We start from the raw sequence: 20,000 nt of genomic DNA on the forward strand, positions 1-20,000 counted from the left end.
TTTCAACAGGCTTTGAGATCTGAATAGATGACAGAAATGAGAAATGAGCCCGGGAATGTGGTATTTTTCTTAAAAACGTCAATCAGCAGTTCAGCCAGACAGTTAGCTCCCGTGTGTGTGTGTACGTGTGTGTGTGTGTGTGTGTGTGTGTGTGTGCATGAGGTAAAAAGAGACAGTGAGAGAAAGCCAGACCGGAGCTCATCTTCTATTCCGCTACAACTGCTGCCGACCTGCCAAACGCTCACACTGCAGCACTGACACTCCTTCATCCAGGAGGCCCTTCATCTCCGTAACACCGTGACTCTGCTGTCTCTGGAGGTAAAGACACGACCGCAGTACCGGCTCTCACTCCACACCAAATACATCTGTCAAATATTTTACCGAAATCGTAACATTCGGCGGTTGCTTTTATCCAAAGCGTCTTGACTGCATACTCACACACACAAAACCCTGCTCCCAGACTCCTGAACCTCGTCCCTCCACTCTTCAGATTTTGTCGAGCGACTCAGAGAGTCTGGTGTTTCAACGGCTTGTTCTCGCTCAGAGAAACAATCGAGCCAATCGGAGCCTTTGTGGGCGGGACTAAAGTTTGAATACGTCCAACATTCTTGGTAAAGTTAGTAAATACATCCAGCATCAGTGTGACTGTAACGTCAGAGCGGCCGGAGACATCAGTCACTAGTGATCGGTTCAGACACGTTGGCCACTAGTGATCAGTTCAGATACGTCGGTCACTAGTGATCGGTTCAGATACGTCAGTCACTAGTGATTGGTTCAGATACGTTGGCCACTAGTGATCGGTTCAGATACGTCAGTCACTAGTGATTGGTTCAGATATGTCGGTCACTAGTGATTGGTTCGTTGGTTCAGATACGTTGGTCACTAGTGATCGGTTCAGATACGTCGATCACTAGTGATCAATTCAGATACGTCAGTCACTAGTGATCGATTCAGATACGTTGGTCACTAGTGATTGGTTCGTTGGTTCAGATACGTCGGTCACTAGTGATTGGTTCGTTGGTTCAGATACATCGGTCACTAGTGATCAATTCAGATATGTCGGTCACTAGTGATCGGTTCAGATACGTCAGTCACCAGTGATCGATTCAGATACGTCGGTCACTAGTGATTGGTTCGTTGGTTCAGATACGTCGGTCACTAATGATCAATTCAGATACATCGGTCACTAGTGATTGGTTCGTTGGTTCAGATACGTCGGTCACTAATGATCAATTCAGATACATCGGTCACTAGTGATCAGTTCAGATACGTCGGTCACTAGTGATCAATTCAGATACATCGGTCACTAGTGATCAGTTCAGATACGTCGGTCACTAGTGATCAATTCAGATACATTGGTCACTAGTGATCGGTTCAGATACGTCAGTCACTAGTGATCAATTCAGATACGTCAGTCACTAGTGATCGATTCAGATACGTCGGTCACTAGTGACTGGTTCGTTGGTTCAGATACGTCGGTCACTAGTGATTGGTTCATTGGTTCAGATATGTCGGTCACTAGTGATCGGTTCAGATACGTCAGTCACTAGTGATTGGTTCAGATGTCAGTCACTAGTGATTGGTTCGTTGGTTCAGGGAAAATCAACCCCCCCCACACAGAAAACGACTAACGAGGAGGAAATCTCAGGCTGAATGATGGAGTGGAACCAGATGGACGTTCAGTCTGAATACCAGACTGAATCGAGCCCCTGACCCCGGCAGTCTGACGGTGCGTTCAGACTACAGGCTACAAAGCAACGGGAAGTCATTCATTTTCAAAGGAAGCCGGCGACACAAAGCTACAAACTCCAGAGTGTAAACTGTAGCAGCTACAAACTGAAGTTCAGCTGCTTCAACTTTTTCCCACGCTCTGATGACGCGGTGAAGCGTGAGCCAATCAGAGTAACACGTAGCACAAAACGATCACAACATATCTCCTGCAGGGGGTTGATAGGGTTGTTGATCAATACCAATGATTACTTTTTACAAGTGCTGACATTTCTGGCTTTCAAAACTCACTTTCCAGCAGAGCGAGTGACCGAGTGATGCGACACACTTCAGCTACGAAGACTAAAAAGCCTCGTTCTCAAGCCAGAAACATCAAATGTTAAAGCAGTTTTATTATTCCAGTATTCAGCATGGTGATATATTATCTCTTCACTAGACGTTTCTGTTGGATCTCTGCTCTAATTAGCTGCTTACTGCACTTACTGTGACTTTACTGTTTGTGTCACTTACAGGCCACCGTAGCTCAAGGATGGCAGCCTGTAAGAAAAACATGATTTGACTTGACAGAACAACAGTAATCCATCCATGAAGTGTCCATCCAAAAGGTTTTCAGGAATCAAAAACACCAGGCTGATTTTCCCTCTGTCATGTCTTGGCTCCTGGTCATAAAACAGTCTGGTATAGACTGTCAAGTGGGAGTCAACGTCTACAATACAACTGTGTTATATAACTGGGTATATATGACACCAGCAAGGTGAATTAACAGAATTAATTAAATTCGGTGCTGTGATGCATGAAGCTGGCAGTTCTCACTAATGTAGATTCCAGCGATCAGGATTTAATGCTGCCAAGCACTGAAAGCATATTGGTGAGCTACAATATGTGTGTGTGTGTGTGTGTGTGTGTGTGTGTGTGTGTGTGCCGACACAAACTGAATGGAGAAACAGTTTGAATCGAAGCCTCAGTGATCAAAGGGAAGGATAGTAGTCACAATAACACCACCCCCCAACACACACACACACACACACACACACACACACACACACACACACACACACACACACACAAACGCACACACCCGCTGCCACTGAAGTAAACTGACAGGAAAACACTGAACGCTGTATTGTAAATGTTGTGAAATGGGGAATAATGTCTAGAATACAGCTCTAAACATTGTATTGTAAACACTGTATGGTAAACAAATCATATATAAATATCAATCAGTATGGTAAACTAATCAGTTGCAAAATGGGACGTTTAAGTAAATAAAACAAAGCTACCTTGACGGTGTCCAGGTCTCCGGCTTTAGCTGCTTCCAGAAGTCTGTAGTCCACATCAGAGTTCCTCACCGGGACGTTCTCTACAGAGCAGAGGGGACAGACAGGGGAACGTTGGAGAACCAAACCTTCTACCACAGGACAGCCGCAGTGAGTCTTCTACTGGTGACAACTCAACAACCGCAGAGAGACTAACTGCCGGCTCAATGGCACTTCAGCAGCGGAGAGCATTTCTTATTCACTTTCCCTACTCAGATTCTCCTTTGATAACTAAATATTGGGAGGAAAATGTGAAGGCAAGGCAAGTCTATTTATACAGGACATTTCATACACAACGGCAATTCAGTGCTTTACACAAGGTATATAAGACATTAGATAAGAAATACAGGATAAGATAAATAAACAAACAAAAAGAAATGATAAAAGTGTGTAAGAAGAGAGAATAAATAAAGAATTAAAATGCATAAAGAGAGAATAAAGATCGAGTTGCATAGACAGTGCAGAACAAAAAAAGTTTTGAGCCTCGTTTTAAAAGTGGAAAGTGAAGCAAAGTTAAATGACAAAATTCCAAGCATTATTCATACGTTTTCCGTCTTCCCATAATAGATAGGAGAATCAGTAATTTAGGTGAGTGACTACAGTGAGACTGATATATGGGCAAACTGACCTAGATCTGAATTGACTTCTTCATTATCATGATGCAGAGGTAAAACCAGGAGAAAACAAGATATTGGGCTGATATTTGCCTTTTATTAAATATCAGATATCAGCCTGTCATGTCGTCCTCCTGACCACAGATACAGAAAAACAGTCATGACATTTGATTTTCTTTGCACATTTTATGTATTCATATAATTGTTCAGTTATGTGTGTTTTTGTACACTAATTCTTCATTTAAAGGCAGTAAAGTCTCCCAGAGTTTCTCCACCAGTGAACAGGTGTGTGGTGTCTCTCTGCCTTAAAGAGCTGCTGACACTAACAGAATCTCATCAGTCTGGTTTCAGTGTCCAATGATGCTCTGAATGCTGCTTCAGAGGCTTTTCCACCCTGATGAGAAGAAAACTCTGGAGGAAACACTGAATACTAAAATTTAAAGTTATTCAACATCAGCAGAAAATATTGGCTATCGTCGACTTCAGCTTAAAAACATCCTTTCCAGACCTTCAAAACCCAATATCTGTCAATCCCTATTAGTGTCATTGTTGCTCACAAGTGCATAGCAACTACAACACACACACACACACACACACACACACACACACACACAGACGGTGACATACCATTGAGAATCTGCTGAACGGCTTCGTTCCCCATCTGAGCAGCAGTGAAGCCCTGCAGCGACACCAGCGAGGCGTCGGCTCCGTATCCTAGCAACAGCCGGCAGGTCTGGAGGTGACCGGCCAGCGCGGCGCGGTGCAGCGCCGTCTGACCCAGCGTGTCCAGGGCGTTCACCTGCACACACACACACATGTTTGTACTACGATACTTGAAAGGACCGTCAGTGATTACAATCATTGATTACAACCCAACCTGAACATAATCATAAATCTAATCTTAACGCTAAATCCTGAATCAACATTAAGGTTAAAGGAAAATTCCCTCCTCAGATTCTCTTCCACTGTTATTTATCATCAATCTGTGATGTTCAACACATTCCAGGAGTTATTTAGTGATGAAGTGTTGCATTTTACTTTTTTGGTAAACCCACTTTCCCTCAACCTGCCTCGTCTACTTCTACTGCAGTTAGTGATTTCCTACATTTCCCAGCATGCCTTTCAACAACCCCCAGAGAACGGGCGTGAACTTTTTGTGTTCAGCTGTGGGTCAAGAAAAAGTGAGAGTTGCTCCTCTTCCTCAAACCCCAACCTGTCTCTCTGCTGCAGTGCATTCTGGTCTCTCTCCTGCTCCTGTGGGTGGAGAAATTGGTCTCTCTCCTCTTCTACGATGGATTTCTCCCTGTATGATTGTTGAACGTCTCTCGGTGCAAAATGGCGGCTCTAGAAAGAAGCCCTCGCTCTTTGATTCTGAGGGACTGACACCAAAACCTGACGTTTACCGCTGATGTTTTACATCCTGAAACATTTTCTCATATCAAACTACATCGAAGCTGCTGGAAACATCTGGAGGTGACTACTAAATGGCACCAGAAATGCAAAGTACATCACCAATAACTGTTTTTTAACAGTGTTATAAAGTTTTAGGGTGGATTTTTCCTTTCCTTTAGCCCAATCTAAACCTAATCCCTAATTCTCACCTAAACCCTAAACCCAAGCCCTAAGGCTAAACCCTTAGCGTCGAGGAATTGCAAGATTTCCCTCATCTTTCTATACTAGTGAGGATGTTAGATGCCCATAAGGACAGAAATACAACACACACACTCACACACAACAATACAAGCACATAGAGGAAGCCAGACAGACAGATAGAGAGAGAGTTTTAATCTTAAATACTCTGCCCACGCTCATTTATTAAACATTTTCAAAAGCTAGGTGTCCCTAAACTTTTGATGGGCAGTGTGTGTATGAATAGACGGATGGAGAGGCGAACAGAAAGGTGGATGGATGGATGGATGGATGGATATGGGGAGAGAGAGATTTAGGTAAAGATGATGGATGGATGACAGACAGAAAAAGCGGAGAAAAATAATGCATTTTTCATCAGTGTCCACTAACAAGGGCTGCTCTGAAAAGCACTGCATGACATTTTAAAAAAAAAAGAGTAGGATTAAAGAGAAAGTGGAGAAAAGGAGAGACAGATGGATAAATGGATGGAGAGACGAATGAAATGACAGATGATGGACGGATGAATGAAATCTAAGGAAAGCTGCGGGTCACCTTGGCACCGTGTTTCTGCAGCACCTCCATGATGTCGTTATGAGCTCGCTCTGCTGCCACATGGAGAGGAGTCATGAAACTACAGAGAGAGAGAGAGAGAGAGGAGAGAGAGGAGAGGAGAGAGGAGAGAGGAGAGAGAGAGAGAGAGGAGAGAAGAGAGAGAGAGAGAGAGGAGAGAAGAGAGAGGGGGAGGGAGAGAGAGAGAGAGAGAGAGAGAGAGAGAGGAGAGAGAGAGAGGAGAGAGACAGAGACAGAGACAGAGAGAGAGAGACAGAGACAGAGAGGAGAGAGGGAGAGAGAGGGGAGGGAGAGAGGAGAGAGAGAGAGGAGAGAGGGAGAGAGAGGGGAGGGAGAGAGGAGAGAGAGAGAGAGGAAAGAGAGACAGAGAGAGAGGGAGAGAGAGGGGAGGGAGAGAGAGACAGAGGAGCGAGAGAGAGAGAGAGACAGAGAGAGAGGGAGAGGGAGAGAGAGACAGAGGAGACATAGAGAGAAAGAGGGAGAGAGAGAGAGAGAGAGGAGAGAGAGAGGGGAGGGAGAGAGATAGAGAGAGAAGACAGAGGAGAGATAGAGAGAAAGAGGGAGAGAGATAGAGAGGAGAGAGAGAGAGAGGAGAGAGAGAGGAGAGGAGAGAGAGATAGAGAGGAGAGAGAGACAGAGAGAGGAGAGAGAGAGGAGAGAGAGAGGAGAGAGAGAGGAGAGAGAGAGAGACAGAGTGTGAAACAGAGAGAGAGACAGAGAGAGAGAGAGAGAGGTAGAGGATGAGTAGAGACAGGTTTGAGGGTAGAAGGGGAAAAACAGAGAGATCATTAAAGTTGTAAACAAAGTGTTGATATGCGAGAACATCTGTTGTTATTTTACTTTATTGACATCCTGTGCTGTTTCTGTGTCTGTCCCAGAGTTCCTCTACCAGTGAACAGGTGTGTGGTGTCTCTCTGCCTTAAAGAGCTGCTGACACTAACAGAATCTCATCAGTCTGGTTTCAGTGGAGAGTTTTAGTGTCCCATGATGCTCTGAATGCTGTTTCAGAGGCTTTTACACCCTGAGGAGAAGAAAACTCTGGAGGGAAACACTGAATACTTGTATTTATTTGGCATAGAAATGGTGAAATTTAAAGTGATGTTGAACTTTGGTAAGAAACGTATGCTGATGGAAGGAAGAAAATAATACTGTACATTTACCAATAATTGTAAATAGGCGAAAAAAGGTGAGAGACAGGAATCCCACTCTTTTTTCACCTATTTACAATTATTGATGAACATATTATTTTCTTCGTTCCATCAGCATACGTTTCTTCCGATTGAGGAAATTCAGTGTTCCACTTGTTGAAACTGAAAGGTTTAATAAGCATAAAGAAAGAGATTCACTTAAAAACAATTCAGCAGCATGACTAGTGTTTTTATATATAGTCAGAATCTGCTTTGTCGGCGTTCCTTTATGTGCTAGAAGTGATTTTCAGACTGTTCCTCCAGACAATGGCAGTGAATGGAGAGAGAAAAAAACACAATTCTCCAGTCTGCTCTACCGGAGCAACAGATCACAGAATCACTGATTTGAGGGTTTTATCATGGAGGAAGAGACACAACCCAAGACACTACCAGAGATACACAGAGCTTTATACGTCTCACTCTACTCACACACATAAACAAACTCTCTCTCCTTGTTGTTGTTTGTGTTTACAGTTTGGCTGCAGGTGAAAACTCATTCAGTACTCACTCCTTGTTCTTCTCGTTGACGTTGGCTCCTTTCCTCAACAGCAGCTCTGTCACCTGTTTCCTCTTGGGGTGGGGGGACGCTACCGCACAGTGCTACACACACACACACACACACACACACACACACACACACACACAGATATACAAGGTATGTCAAGTCAACTTGCTATTCCCATCTTAGTATGTCTACACAGGTGCAAGGATCTGTATGTGTGTGTGTACTCCTCAACAGTGCAGTCGTGTGTGTGTGTGTGTGTGTGTGTGTGTGTGTGTGTGTGTGTGTGTGTGTGTGTGCGTGTGCCTCTCACCAGTGCGGTCTCGTGTGTGTGCGGGTGTTTGAAGTTGATGATCTCCAAGGCGAGGGTTTTCTTAGCCTTGGCCATGTCCGCTTCCCGCGCCGCCTGAAGCAGCGAGTGGCCCTTAAACTCATCTGGACACACACACATGCACACACACACACACACACACACACACAAAAGACAAGAGGAAAGTGATAAGTTGTCTTACATCACGCACAAAAAAACGGAGAGATGTACTGCTATGCGTAGCGCCGTTGTCGGATGAAAACCTTGTATCTTTAAAATGTGGACTTTTTTAGGAAGCAAGAAAAACAGCCACACACACACACACACACACACACACACACAACACACACACACACAGACAGAACGACAAGAGGAAAATCGTCATACATCACACGCAAAAAACCTAAGAGTTGTACCATTATGTTGTCGGGTGAAAACCTTGTACCTTCAAAATGTTAACTTTTTAGGAAGCAAGAAAAACAGCCACACACACACACACACACACACACACACACACACACACACACACACACAGATAAGAGGAAAATCGTCATACATCACACGTAAAAAACCCTAAGAGTTGCACCACCATGTTGTCGGGTGAAACCTTGTACCTTCGCCATGTAAACTTTTCAAGAACTAAGTGAAGCAGTTTGACCACAGTGTGTTTTTCCAGTTTATCTAATTGGTTTCATAAATCCAGCGCCGGGGGGAACTGTCTGAACCCACAGAGGAGAGCCTAATCCTTCAGCTGGAGTTAAAGCATGGAAATCACCGGAATTGGGAGCTGCGAGGTTTCCGTGCTCAAGAGCGGCGTTATGATTATTATTATTATTATTATTTCAGCGCGGCGTCCCTCCAGCGCGGCATTACCTCCGAAAGATTACTTCAAAGCTTTTAACAGAAGGCTAATAACACATGATGCAACTATCTGCGCGCCGGAGCCGGAGCGGAAGCCAAGCCAATTACCTCGGGGACCGAAAACTACAAATTATTTTGCTTCTGAAACATTTCGGGCGGGATGAAAAAAAAGAAGCCTTTGCCAATGTGTCTGTGCATCTGAGCAGCCGCATTCATACATTTATAATCAGACGTTTAGACAAACGACGGCAGCACACAGACGCCGGAGCTGCTGGGGGGGAAAATGTGATCCAGGTGTCTAAATGGACCGGGTCCCTGTGCCGATGGATCAAAACCACCGATACACATGAGGAATAGATGCAGCCGCTGGTGTTTGTGAAGCCTGGAGACATTTTTCATCCTTGTTCTGTCGTTGGGATGCGAGTCAGTCTGCCCGCCATTAGATTATTTACCTTTACATATTTATCTTTGTAACTTTGAGAGAGGTTTGTGTTCTTTTGTTCTTTTGTTTCTGACATGGTGTTAGCCCTTTTGGCATAAATGAAGAACTGAATATGTCATGTTTCCTCTAATTTGTCATATTTGACGGATATTTGTACTTGTACTTTTTGTACTTTTATTTTTGTAACTTTAAGAGAGGTCTATGTTCTTTTGGGGTGTGGCACTTGGACACTGACTGTGGCAACTCCCACCCTTGGATTCATTATCCAATAGATTTGAAACCCTGTTCAACCAATGATCCAATGACAATTGTACACCTGGTCTAGGTTGACTATATATGTTGTTTGCCTCATGTCTTTGTCCACTTTGACTCTGATGAAGACGCAGTAGTGTCGAAACGTTAGTCTATTTGCACAGTTAAAGGCTGTGAATCAATCGGTGTGCCCCAGTATCTTTGTTTTCTGGAGGTTTGCTGTCCTCGAGCTGAGAAGCATCTGATTCAGCCGCATGTTGCTGGGAGATGCTCGGAGAACCCTGTTTCAATTAGATTATTTACCTGAGAGAGAAGCTGCATTCACACACAGAGAAGTTAAGAAAGTAATAAAGTACTACACTGAGGCCTGCAGGAGGGGCTTTTATTTCAAGTTTAGAGGTTTTTTTGACAAACTAATGACTGTGAAAGATAGTGAGGGATATTATAGACAAATCATAGTTGGTTTGAAGTGAAGTTATTGAAAATTAAAGCGAGAAACAATGATAATTCAGTGTGTACCAAGGCCTGAACGACAGGTTTTAACCCAAGTGAAGGGCTATTCTGACAAACTAATGACTGAAAGATAGTGAGGGACATTATAGACAAATCAGAGTTGGGTTGAAGTCAATCCATTGAAAACTGTTGAAAATGAAAGTGTTAAATACTCATAACTAATAATGTAGTACACTGAGGCCTGTATGAGGGGCTTTTGGGTCGACACATGTAAACGTCATAACTTGATTAGAATAACCCAGTTCGGCTCGGCCCCTTTTCACATCGTCATGGTAACCGCTTCCATGTTGAGAAACCGGTGCATCACAACTTTCTTTTTGCGACTTCCTGACAAACCAACCCAACAAAGACAACAAGGACAACAAAACTGTAACGGTTGCTCGCACTAGATACATGATGTAGTCACGTTATGCAAATGAGGTGATGACTGCCAAGAGATGACAGCAGACGCGGAAACTGAAGCTAAAACTCTCCTTCATAATGGAGGAGGGAACTTCAGGTGAAGAACTTGCAGTCTTTCTCTAGTTTAGATCCAGGAGTCGAGAAAAACAGTCTTTGTACTTCAGCAGTGTTCATGTTGGCAGGTTGTGGAGCGATTTAGTGAAGGCCAGAGCTGGCACCAGGAAGCTTCTCAATGTGGAAGCTGTTACCATGACGATGTGAAAAGGGCCTGGTATGAGAAACCCGGTTAAGACGCCTGGCTTACTCTGACATTACATTAAACGACTTAAGATGCTCTTTACTCCTTTAACTTTTGGTTTTTGCCATCTGCGCTAATTCAGACTCTCACAGTTTTATGAGGGCTTTTGATTTCAATAAAAACAGAGAGGCGCAGAGCAGAGCTTAATATCTCTATTACTGCAGGGATCATCAAGTATTCACCCTGTATTAGAAATAACTTACTGCTCAGTTAAAGAGGGAAGCTGGCGGCCGAACCTTTTCATACTTTCACTGCAGACAGGAATATCTTGTTCACTGGTTTATTCACAGCAGCGGGGAGACTCAGTCGCAGCGTATCAAAGGTTCAAGTAAACAGATTAGTGGAACAATGGCTGGATGGACATCCAAAGTATTTTTCATAATCGGTGCCGGTCAGAAAAAACCCCAACTCAGTCCAAGCAAAGAAAAGGATTGTCTGTAAACGACATAATACGACTCCTGTGGTTTATTCCCACACCAAACAAAGAGGCGACGTTTCATGAATGAAAGCTTCACACAGGATGGTGTGAAGCTTCACTTGATGGAAAGGCAAAGGCTTTGGAAAGAAATTCATACGTAGGATCAACTTCACTATTTATATTTGTCTAAGAAACTCATTTCAAGCATTTAAGCAGAAGCCTTTAGATCAAAATGGCTTTAAGAGAATGAAAAACACAGAACATTCAGTCAGCTGGGTCCAGACTTTTGACTGGTAGTGTATATACTGTATATACTGTATTAGGGCTGCACGATATATCGTTTCAGCATCGTCATCGCGATGTGCGCATGCGCAATAGTCACATCGCAGGACGTGCGATGTCAAGTAAGGCAAATTAACTCAAACACGTCATGCTACGACTTTTTTGCTGCTTGATACAAAAGGAAAACTCGCACGGTTCTCATTTTCCATGACTAATCTACAAGAGAAGTCTGTCTGATATAACATAATTTACTCCGATTTAAGGGTTTGTTATAAGAGTAGTGTATGTTACCTTTCCAGCTTTTGCGGCTCTGAACCGTAGTTGGGAAGCCTCTGGTGTTGTGCTAGCCTACTTTAGCTTAGCCTGGCTCGTAGCTGGTAATAAGCTTTTTACTCAGAGTCCGGACCGACTCTGCAGTGGAGAACTGGCACTTTATTTCGGTACAGCAGCGAACATAATGCACGGCCTCTCGGTGACGCTCTCAGCTCTTTTCCCGCTAACTATGCTAACTTTACTCACTTAGCATCCTGAAACACACTCACTTCCTACTACGTCACCCGCGCAGGTTACCCACAAGGCCACCTTCTTAAAGGGGCAAGGCTTGTTAGAGCTATTCAAGTCATTTGGTGAAAATTCCTGTATTTTTTTCATATTGCAATATAAATCGCAGAAAAAAAAAATATTGCAATGTCAGTTTTTTCCAATATCGTGCAGCCCTATACTGTAGGTTATCATATGGGCTATCCTCCATTAGGTAGGAACCACCTGTCACTGCCTGCAGGCTCTAACCTAGTAGTCCTTATGACCTACGACCTTATGGCCCACAGCAGGTTATTCAATTCACGTAAACACAGCCAGTAAAACATAAAACCTCAAATTTGGACCAACTCTATATAGTGTAGCCTGATTGTAAAACTTACAACCAGGACATTAACGCACTAATTTCAAGTTTTTTTTTTTTGAGTCAGATTTGTATGAGTGTGCTGCGTGTCGCTCCTGCTGCAGACGTCCCATGGAGACGTGGCTTCAAAGACGAGCCCTCTTCAAAAAACAAAAGGATTCACATGAGCAACAAACATTGTCCACGCCGCCTTTGTTTTTGTTTTGATCCGCTTCGCTGAAAAAGATACAAGCAACAAGTGAGGTGGCGAGATAACCGACTCGCTAATTAACTTTCAAAGACTTCTAGAAAGCTTTCTGGCGGAGACGAAGACAAAGGAACTTATCTTGTCCGCCTCGACTCTGCGGCGCAGCGGGAGTTTGATTATCGCCGCTTTGCCTCTTGTGTGAACGACAGACGGATCACATGCTCCGCCGTCGGCGTCCGGCCGCCGCCTGCCAGACGAGCTGAGGGCGTCACAGCACCGCTGAACACAGTCTGAAGACAAATCTTTTTAGTTCAGCTTTTACAGAAGTGTGTGCTATTACAACTAGAGCTAATATGGCCTGGATTTGGCTTTTAAGTTTAAATCTGTTTTGTTTTAATCTTCACCTTCCACTGTGATGAATCGGCCTCTCAGTTTCACCATGCATTACTTATTTCCTTTTATTTTATTCTATCATTTTACTGTATTTTATTATTTATTTAGTATCCTTATTATTATCAATGCTATCATTATTAGTATTACTATTGATGTATTATTAAGACTTTCATTATTGTGTTGTATCTCTTTATTAATCTCATCTTGTTGAGCACTTTGTTCTGCAATCTTGAACGAAAGGTGCTATATGAATTAAGTTTGATTGATTGACTAAACATAGAAAATAAAACACTATTCCAACAAGCAATAGAAGGGAAAAGTATAGTAACAGAATATTATAGTAGAGTATAGTATAACAAATGACCAAAACTAAAGGAGGAAACGCTCCAGAACTCAGTGAAACCTCTCCAGACATGCTTGGTGTGAACGCGCTCTGACTAAACAACCTGTTGTTGTTGTAATCCAGCATCATGACACATCCAACAGGAACGCTGCAGCAGAGTTCTGCGCTCGGCTGACACTCACACGTGAGCCTCTCCTTGAGCTCGGGGGTGGGGGCCATGTCCACGGAGCTCTTGCTGTGGCAGTTGAGCAGGGCGGGGTCGGCCCCGTGGCTCAGCAGCAGGGAACAGACCTCCACCCGGTTCTTAGAGGCCGCCTCGTGGAGCGGCGTGAACTGCCACAGGTCCATGGCGTTCACACAGGCTCCGTGCTGCGAGGACACCGGGGGGGAGGGGAGGGGGAAGAAGGAGTCAAGATGGTGGATGGAAGGGTGGAGGCAGGGAGCAGGAGGGAAGGAAGGAAGGAGGGAAGGAAGGAAATAAGGAAGAAGGGAAGGAGGGAAGGAAGGAAGGAAGGAGGGAATGAAGGAAGGAAGGAGGGAAGGAAGGAAGGAAGGAAGGAAGGAAGGAGGGAAGGAAGGAAGGAAGGAAGGAGGGAAGGAAGGAAATAAGGAAGAAGGGAAGGAGGGAAGGGGGGAAGGAGGGAAGGAAGGAAGGAAGGGAGGAAGGAAGGAAGGAAGGAAGGAAATAAGGAAGGAAGGAAGGAAGGAAGGAAATAAGGAAGAAGGGAAGGAGGGAAGGAAGGAAGGAAGGGAGGAAGGAAGGAGGGAAGGAAGGAAGGAAGGAAGGAAAGAGGGAAGGAGGGAAGGAAGGAATGAAGGAAGGAGGGAAGGAAGGAAGGAAGGAAGGAAGGAGGTAAAGAAGGGAAGAGGGAAATGAAGGATGGAGACATAGCATTGCATTAGTGCTAAAATCATTAGTCGATTAATCGATTAGTTGATTGATGATTGATCGATTAGAATTTTTTATTATTCGTTTTAGTCATTTATCAGTAAAATACCAAACATTTGACGATTACAGCTTCACAAATTTGAGAAGATTTGCTGTTTTTCTGTGTTTCATATCATTATAAAATGAATACTTTGGTTTTTTTTGTCTGCTGGTCAGACTGAGTCAGCAATTTGAAGAATCACTTTGGGTTCTGGGAACTTGTGATCGGCTTTTGTCATTATTTTTGACGTTTTAAAGACTAAATGATTAATTGATTCATCAGAAAAATAGTCGAAAGATTAATCGACAATGAAAATAATCGTTACTTGCAGCCCTACACTGCATTGTTTGGAACATTTTTCATTGAACTGCTTTTGGATATCTGTGGATCATCATTCACTACATGAAGTTATCAGTGATGGAGGGATATTTTTTGAGAATCAACCCTTCGCCTCCTCTGGATGCAACACAACCAATCATGTGACATTGTTGACCAATTGCAGCAGTGATGTACCGGGGCGGCGAACGAAGCTGTGCGCAAATTTCTACTAGTTCCACTAACGAGCCTGTGCACACAGTTTGTTTGTTTCTGTTGCAAAGCGGACAATCTGCCTGTACAAACACGTCAAATTTATATTTTGTTTCTACTCTACTGCCGCCTTAAAAGTCACTGTGGTGCATTTGCAGTGACCTTAACCCCGTTTTTGGTTCTACCTGCTGGAAATAGATATAATAATTTAATAACATCTGTTTTGAGAACAGTCCAACTGAAGCTCAAGTAACTCAAGCGACAGATGTAAAAGTTGACCTCAACACTCTTCGGCTGTTATTCAAATTTCTGTTTTGTCTGGTACATCTGTTGTTTGTGTGTGTGTGTGTGTGTGTGTGTGTGTGTTACCTTCAGCAGCAGCTCGGTGACTTCGTAGTGTCCATAGGAGCAGGCGTTATGTAGAGGCACCAGGCCGCTAGAGGAGCCAGACACAAAGCAACATTTCAATTCTCTATTCCACAATCTAAATCTAAATGAAACCATCCAAACAAAGCTCATTACACAAGCAGCAGGTCACGTCTGCAGCACGTCGGCACACACCTCAATACGAGTGTGGTCACGATAACTGAAACTTCAGCACTACCTCGACACCGCTGCGAAAGATTTAGTTTAACATAAAGTTTTATAAATGTTAAATACTTTAAACCAAAAGCTCTGCGAACTGTAATTTCATTTCAATGTCACCACCAGAGGGCGAGGAGCTGTGGATTAGAATAATTAGGAGGAGACAGAGAAGAAGGAGACAGAGAAGAAGAAGAAGAAGAAGAAGAAGAAGAAGAAGAAGAAGAAGAATGAGAGGGAGAGGGAGAAGAAGAAGAAGAAGAAGGAGGAGGGGGGGAGAAGGAGACAGCAGGAGGAGACAGAGAAGGAGAAGAAGAAGAAGGAGACAGAGAAGGAGAAGAAGAAGAAGAAGAAGAATGAGGAGAGGGAGAAGCAGAAGGAGGAGGGGGAGAAGAAGGAGACAGAGCAGGAGAAGGAGACAGAGGAGAAGAAGAAGAAGAAGAAGAAGAAGAAGAAGAAGAATGAGAGGGAGAGGGAGAAGAAGAAGGAGGAGGGGGAGAAGAAGGAGACAGAGCAGGAGAAGGAGACAGAGAAGGAGAAGAAGAAGAAGGAGGAGACAGAGTAGGTGAAGGAGAAGAAGAAGGAGACAGAGAAGGAGAAGAAGAAGAAGAAGAAGAAGAAGAAGAAGAAGAAGAAGAAGAATGAGAGGGAGAGGGAGAAGAAGGAGGAGGAGGGGGAGAAGGAGACAGAGCAGGAGAAGGAGACAGAAGGAGAAAAAGAAGGAGGAGGAGACAGAGTAGGAGAAGGAGGAGAAGAAGAAGACGAATGAGAGGGAGAGGGAGAAGAAGAAGAAGGAGGAGGGGGAGAAGAAGGAGAGAGAAGGAGAAGAAGGAGGAGGAGGAGACAGAGTAGGAGAAGGAGAAGAAGAAGGAGACAGAGAAGGAGAAGGAGGAGAAGAAGGAGACAGAAGGAGAAGAAGAAGATAGAGACAGAGTAGGAGAAGGAGAAGAAGGAGACAGAGGAGAAGGAGAAGGAGGAGGAGGAGACAGAGTAGGAGAAGGAGAAGAAGAAGGAGACAGAGGAGAAGGAGAAGAAGATAGAGACAGAGAAGGAGAAGAAGAAGAAGAAGAAGAAGAAGAAGAAGAAGAATGAGAGGGAGAGGGAGAAGAAGAAGGAAGAGGGGGAGAAGGAGACAGAGCAGGAGAAGGAGACAGAAGGAGAAAAAGAAGGAGGAGGAGACAGAGTAGGAGAAGGAGAAGAAGAAGACGAATGAGAGGGAGAGGGAGAAGAAGAAGAAGAAGAAGGAGGGGGAGAAGAAGGAGAGAGAAGGAGAAGAAGGAGGAGGAGGAGACAGAGTAGGAGAAGGAGAAGAAGAAGGAGACAGAGAAGGAGAAGGAGGAGAAGAAGGAGACAGAAGGAGAAGAAGAAGATAGAGACAGAGTAGGAGAAGGAGAAGGAGACAGAGGAGAAGGAGAAGAAGGAGGAGGAGACAGAGTAGGAGAAGGAGAAGAAGGAGACAGAGGAGAAGGAGAAGAAGATAGAGACAGAGAAGGAGAAGAAGAAGAAGAAGAAGAAGAAGAAGAAGAATGAGAGGGAGAGGGAGAAGAAGGAGGAGGGGGAGAAGGAGACAGAGCAGGAGAAGGAGACAGAAGGAGAAAAAGAAGGAGGAGGAGACAGAGTAGGAGAAGGAGAAGAAGAAGACGAATGAGAGGGAGAGGGAGAAGAAGAAGAAGAAGGAGGGGGAGAAGAAGGAGAGAGAAGGAGAAGAAGGAGGAGGAGGAGACAGAGTAGGAGAAGGAGGAGAAGAAGGAGACAGAGAAGGAGAAGGAGGAGAAGAAGAAGGAGACAGAGAAGGAGAAGAAGAAGATAGAGACAGAGTAGGAGAAGGAGAAGAAGAAGGAAACAGAGGAGAAGGAGAAGAAGAAGGAGGAGGAGACAGAGTAGAAGGAGAAGAAGAAGGAGACAGAGGAGAAGGAGAAGAAGAAGGAGACAGAAGGAGAAGGAGGAGAAGAAGGAGAGGGAGAAGAAAAACAGTCCAACACGTCTTGAACTGGATCCCAGTTCAACTAAACTGGTTGACAAACTGGTTTCAGGAGCCAAACATGGAAACATTTCACTTAGAGAGGCGACAAAGACGAACAGCCAGCATCTGAATGTTTATAGTTAACAAGTTATTGATATTGATGATGAAGTTATGGTGTTTTCCAAGCTGCTTTTTTTTTAAAATAAAGCAAAGTGTTTTTTCTGTGACACTGCTTGATAGTTTTTCTTGTTTGCTGTGATATTGTTGTAGCACTGAAGTTTTAGATATTAAACTCAGTGTTGGTATTGAAAAGGCAAAGTTCTGTTACCGTGACAACACTACCTCATAAACACACGCATAAATACACATGCAATCCTTACTTAATTTTGTTGTTGTTTTTCTCTGTGTACGGACCTCCTTTCTCCCTCATTTTTTTGTTTTGTTTCTTTTTTGTTTTGTTTTTTTGTTTTTTTTGTAAGTGGTCTGTCAAAGGTATTTTATCTCTTATGATTGTTGTTATTGTAACCTGCTGACTTCTTTAACATGCTCTAAAAAATCCATCTTTTTTGGGTCTATTTTCTTCAATTTTTCCTCTTAAATCAGATTTTTGTTTTTTACTTGTACTTTTTGAGACACACACACACATACACACACACACACACACACACACACACACACACACGTACCCCTTGTCCTTGGCATGTACGTCCGCTCCATGCTGCAGTAACAGCTGAACCGTCCTCACCCTGTTGTACCCCGCCGCCAAGTGGAGGGGAGTGGACTGGAGAGAGAGAGAGAGAGAGAGAGAGAAAGAGACAGAAGGAGGAAGAGAAAGGGGGAGAGAGAAGGAGGAGAAACGATGTTAGAGGGTGGCAGATTGAGGAAAAGAAGAGACGGAGAGCTGCAGATGTTCGCCTGCATGTTTCTTCTCCAGCGTGACAGCAGATCATCACGGCTTCATTATCATCTGTCCCGTACACAAACACGCAACAGATGACAAGCTGTCCAGTGATTTCATCTCGTTTTCAGATCTATCAACATTATTTCATATTTTTAGTCAAATTCTCTCACTGCACTGGCAGATAATCTACTAGTTTCAATAAATTTCACTTGATACTTGTCACTTCTTTCAAGAAATCATCATAAAACAGTGAAGAAAATCTTGAAACAAGAAACTTTCTTCAAGACAATTTCACTTTTACATGAAGTCCTGACACAAGTTACATTCTCCTGGAAAAAAACGTCAAATTTGTTGAAACCGGTAGAATTATCTGACAGTGCAGTAAGATGATTTCACTAAAAAAAATCCTAAATGAAGCTTCATAAGTCTGGATACAAGATAAAAAAGAAGTTTGTCAGTTTTTGCACTGATTTGTTTCTCAGATCTATGAGCATGTCTCTGAGACTCTGCAGGGGAAAGCGGGATAAGGACTTTCACATCACTGAATCAGTCTACAGTGACAGAGAGTGACTATATTTTACGCATAAAACTGATGCAAGCTGCAGTTCTGATGCTTTAAAATGACTGAGATGAAATGGCATCAGTTCTTTTAACAGTGTTTCCTCTAAATGCTTTCAACAGGTCACTCCCCCCCCCCCCCCCGCCCGCTGCTTCAGCCACAGCCACACCGGTGGAAAAAATGTCAAGATGATGAAAATTCATCTGGGTTCATTATTCATTCAAAACGAACACGTTACAAAACAAAAACACAGAAAAATGTGTCCGAATGTCATGATATAAGACCCATTTTACACCACTACAGATACTGGAGCTGATACTGGGAATAGGACTGGGAGTAAACCCACATATCGCCCCACAACAATGTAGGGAAGAACAACACTGAGATCACTGCTGTGGCTGATATAGAAAACATGCAAAGGGAACCGCTGAAACAGGAAGATGAATCAGGCCTAAACCCACTGAGGTCTTTAACGCTGCAGACTGGAGACCCAGAAAGGTACTGCGATCTGGACAAGAGCATCAACTAAGGCCTGGATCTACTAAAGATTTGAGCCAGAGCAAATCTAATTGCCAGTGAAAAAACCTTGTTATCTGATCTACTGAGACAGCGCACAGGGGATTTGTGCTCATCATGGGTCGATCTGGGCGAGTCGTGTTTTGCGGTTCGGTCTAATTGCATAATGCATTTGTGGCTGTTTGAGGCTCTGCTGCTCCTCCGAGGGAGTCCAGGCTCTTCCTCAGAGGAAACACCACCGTCATGCAGAGGCTTCATGTGTGGCAAGCGTTCTGGTTCACCTCCTCATGTCATACCAGCGCTCTTCACCTCTGCTAAATCCTGCTTCTGGTGCTTTCACTTTATTTGTCATGTCCAGAATTACTTTTTTTACGCGTGAAGAGACAGTCAGCAGTATACCATTTATGTTATTTCCTCCTCTTTTTAACGGATTAAGCCTTAATTAAGTTATCAAACACAATAAACTATGTATGTCGCTTATCATGTGAAACATATTTACATTTGATCTGATTTCGAAAAGTGCAAAGAACAAGCTTCGTCCTCATCATGCATGCTGTCATGTCATAGCAACGTCAGCCAAACCGCTGACAACCACATTCTGCAACTGTGGGACGGCAGCAGGCTGATGATGTCACAGGTGGGGGGAGGGTGGGGGCGTGGAAGGAAGCGGGTGAAGGGATGTGCTCAGAGAAGGAAACGAGGAGATAAGGAGACATGATTGATGTCCAGAGGATCCAGATGTCGGTGGTGTGAAAAACCTGATGTGTCACACCCCAGTGTCTGAATCTCTGAAATCAATGACTCTTCTTCTTCTCTCTCCTTGGGTACAAAAAAAGAAAAGAAAAAAACCCAAAACAAAACGAACTAATGGGAC

The 20,000-nt window shown here is 43.8% G+C and overlaps 1 protein-coding gene across 1 annotated transcript in view; it reads right to left on the minus strand.

Annotated features, from left to right (window-relative positions):
• tnksa (tankyrase, TRF1-interacting ankyrin-related ADP-ribose polymerase a) overlaps nucleotides 1-20,000 on the minus strand; it is a 113,154-nt gene that overhangs the window by 28,341 nt on the left and 64,813 nt on the right. The window contains exons 8-15 of the mRNA XM_078288391.1: nucleotides 17,837-17,931; nucleotides 14,975-15,041; nucleotides 13,331-13,517; nucleotides 7,860-7,981; nucleotides 7,553-7,644; nucleotides 5,840-5,918; nucleotides 4,286-4,457; nucleotides 3,009-3,088 (exon numbers count right to left, since the gene is read on the minus strand). Coding sequence (XP_078144517.1) covers nucleotides 3,009-3,088; nucleotides 4,286-4,457; nucleotides 5,840-5,918; nucleotides 7,553-7,644; nucleotides 7,860-7,981; nucleotides 13,331-13,517; nucleotides 14,975-15,041; nucleotides 17,837-17,931 — 894 coding nt within the window. The remainder of the gene's footprint in view (nucleotides 1-3,008; nucleotides 3,089-4,285; nucleotides 4,458-5,839; nucleotides 5,919-7,552; nucleotides 7,645-7,859; nucleotides 7,982-13,330; nucleotides 13,518-14,974; nucleotides 15,042-17,836; nucleotides 17,932-20,000) is intronic.

Source organism: Centroberyx gerrardi, chromosome 2 (genome assembly GCF_048128805.1).
Source record: "Centroberyx gerrardi isolate f3 chromosome 2, fCenGer3.hap1.cur.20231027, whole genome shotgun sequence".
NCBI lineage: Eukaryota > Metazoa > Chordata > Actinopteri > Beryciformes > Berycidae > Centroberyx > Centroberyx gerrardi.